This window comes from Squalius cephalus (genome assembly GCF_949319135.1).
Source record: "Squalius cephalus genome assembly, chromosome: 24".
Classification (NCBI taxonomy): Eukaryota; Metazoa; Chordata; class Actinopteri; order Cypriniformes; family Leuciscidae; genus Squalius; species Squalius cephalus.
In genome coordinates, this window is record NC_137145.1 from 9842792 (window position 1) to 9845836 (window position 3045).

Genomic DNA, 3045 nt, shown 5'->3' on the forward strand with positions numbered 1-3045 from the left:
TAATTATGTCACAGATTTGTCTTCAGCCAATGCCTCTGTTCTTTTATTAGCAGCAAATTGTCTCCAACTATCATCAGTATTAGGGAGAGATAGCCTCATAGTAGGTTATTTAGAGATACACACACAAAAGTGTGCATACATACATTGTATTGCATTTAAAAGTATTTAATGATATTCCACTTATAAGAAACTGCCATTCGCTTCACTGCAATCAAATGATGCCTTAAAAATGTGTTTGCATTTGGAATAATGGATTTTCTCTAAACCCGGATTAGTTGACATTATTTGATATTCTCAATGATGAAAATCCAGAATGTTTGTTGTAAAAACAAAATGAAGCATGAAGGAACGCATGAGACACGAGATAAACATGAGACACATAAAAAAAAAAAAAAAAAAAAAAAAACGCACACACACACAAAGAGCATTCATTGAGGATATCTTGAGCTTTATTGAGGATATAAGTAAAATGGTATTATGTCACTGCTCTATATTGTAATTTCATCAGAAGGTTATTCAGGCTGCATCACATTTGATAAATATGATAAATATTTAAAATATTAGAATTGTACATCTTTTGCACAGTCAAATATCCATACACATAAACAAAATCAAAGGTCTAGATTAAACATTGCCAAGAAAAAAAAGGACTCAAAAAAGGTCATTGTGTCTCACTCTACACCAAGAGTGTCTGAAATTGGCACTGTATACAAGGTTATGTGGGGTAAAAAAATTAAATAAATAAATAAATAAAAAATATGAAAAATTCAAGCAGTTCTCCAGGAAGTGCATACTGTTTGTGCATATACTTTCACCCTAATGTACTTAAACATTCTCATACTATGTCACAAAAGCTAAATGTATTTACAGTTAAACCACCTGCATTCCATAGCCTAATACCTATTCCTATTTCCTATTGAAACAAAGTTTTCACTAAGGATCTTTAAAAAATTCTCATTCCAACAACTTTTTGATGGACAAAAAATTGGACACGCCCATGAGTCCATGATGAGTTATTGAAATTCCAGGTCCATTATCCTAAAACATGGTGTGTCTGATTTCGAAGGCAGCGCCCTCCGGAGGGTTTCTCATTTGAAACGAGACAGCAATAAAGTTCATTTTAATAGTGTATATCTGCTGAAAGTTAATTTGGTCAACTTATAAGAGTAGCTACACTTGTCTCGAAGCTAACAGACAAAAGCCACAAAACTCCAGTTTCATTGCCATAGTGTCTCAGCAAAGAGTTCAAGGAAATGGTGTCACGAGGTTCCGCTTAAACGGCAACGTTTGCTAGTCTGGGATCGGAGTCCTGTTCATATCTGTAATGATACACCTCCATTTGATCCCGGCAGGCCTCTCTGATGTTATTGAGCCACCTCTTTATGCCTCGTCTGTTCAAGTACAACACCATAAGGAACACAACTCCAATGAGGGCTAGCACAATGCCGAGAAGCACATAAGAACCCAAGTCTTGGGGTTTGCATACTTTCACCAGAGGTATATCCTTCTTCTCTTCAGGTTGAGCACATTTCAGAGTTTCCAAGTCTATGCATTGGCGGCTATTCTTAAGCCAATCATAAAACTCCTTCAGTTTGTCACATTTGCACTCGAACGGGTTCTGTGATAAGTTAACACGTATTTCCTTGAATTCGTTAAATTTTTGTAAATCACGTTTATCCAAGGTGGCGATGGAATTATTTGTCAGTATTAATGTGGTTAAATTGAGGTTACCAAACCTATTAAGAGGAATTGATTTCAAATGGTTTCCAGACAGGTCCAGTGTCTGAAGATTACACAAGCTGTCCGTGGAAAGTGCGCTTTGTAATTGGCTCGCGCCCGAAGCCATTAAGGTGTTACTGAGGTAAAGATTACGCAACTGTCCCAATCCACAAAAAGCATCAGGATTCACAACCATTAAACGGTTGTAACTCAATTCTAAGGAAAGAAGTCGGGGGAGTCCACAAAACGCACAACTTTTGATCTCCCGTATGTTGTTGTCCTCCAGTGACAGCGTGAGCAACTCCATATCTGTCCCGTTGGCTGAAAAAGCTCTCTCGGTTAAAACGGAGATATTGTTTCTGTTCAGAGTTAAGGTTTGGGTCCTTCTCGGCACTTCGAGAGGTAGTTTGATCTGTTCCGTGCCCGCACAGATCACGGTTCTGTCATTACATTTGCAGGTATCTGGACATTCATAAGCGTCAGCAGACAAAACAAACAAACACATCAGCCCTAAGGTAAAATGACATCGCTTTGATATAAGTTGTTTTCGGTTGATTTCCATTTTAATCTTAAACGAATAACAGTCTGTCATTCCAAAACGGACAGGTTTAATAGCCGCATAAATTCTCTTCGTAGTTCGGATTCACTTCGCTCCGGGAAACCGTTTCAGCCATCGAGGAAAGCAGTCCGCGAGGCCAGAGAGTGAGTGTTCAGCCCGGCAGCATTTTCTCTTCCTGCAGCTCCCCTGACGACGCCTACACTTACACTACTAATGCGATCAAGAGCTGTCTAGCAGCATCCCTGAGGTGAGCAAAACCTCGCCCACTTCCCTCAGAGAGAGACATACACAGAGCCGTGTAGTTTTTCAGTTATGACAGAGTGGACACTGAATGAACCTAATGTGAAAACAGTGTCCACAAGCATTTTGGAAACTCTTGCATGGTCTATGGGGCACCTAAACAGGGATGTAAAAATAAAGAAATAGTAGCCTACTCGTCTAAATTTTCTATATATATATATAAAAAAATATATATAACCTATATATATTTTTTTTTTTTTTTTTTTTTTTTGGGAAGTAGCCTATCCACATCACATTAGTAGTGAAAAGTCAGTGTTTTTAGCTTTAGAACTAAAACTTGTAAAAACTGTGCTAAAAGTGTTTGAGTATGTAGAAAGGCTGGTATACCCGTTTTTGGGACTGCTATTTTCTATGTACTGATATGTGATACCAACTCTAATAGACACATTTTTGTGGGGATGGATAGAATAAGAAAACAACTATAGTAATGACAATAATACATTTAATTTAATAAAGTAAAAAATAAA

General features: G+C 37.6%; 1 protein-coding gene across 1 annotated transcript; it reads right to left on the bottom strand.

The window, feature by feature from the left end:
- Positions 1-435: 435 nt before the first annotated feature.
- On the bottom strand, positions 436-2523 carry tpbgl (trophoblast glycoprotein like). The gene has a single exon (XM_079861469.1). The coding sequence runs from the start codon at positions 2309-2311 to the stop codon at positions 1274-1276; it is 1038 nt and encodes a 345-aa protein (XP_079717595.1). The 5' UTR covers positions 2312-2523; the 3' UTR covers positions 436-1273.
- Positions 2524-3045: the final 522 nt, after the last annotated feature.

What these genes read in the sequence shown, in the direction of transcription:
- tpbgl (XM_079861469.1), bottom strand. Translation starts at nt 2,311, where the DNA reads ATGACAGACTGTTATTCGTTTAAGATTAAAATGGAAATCAACCGAAAA.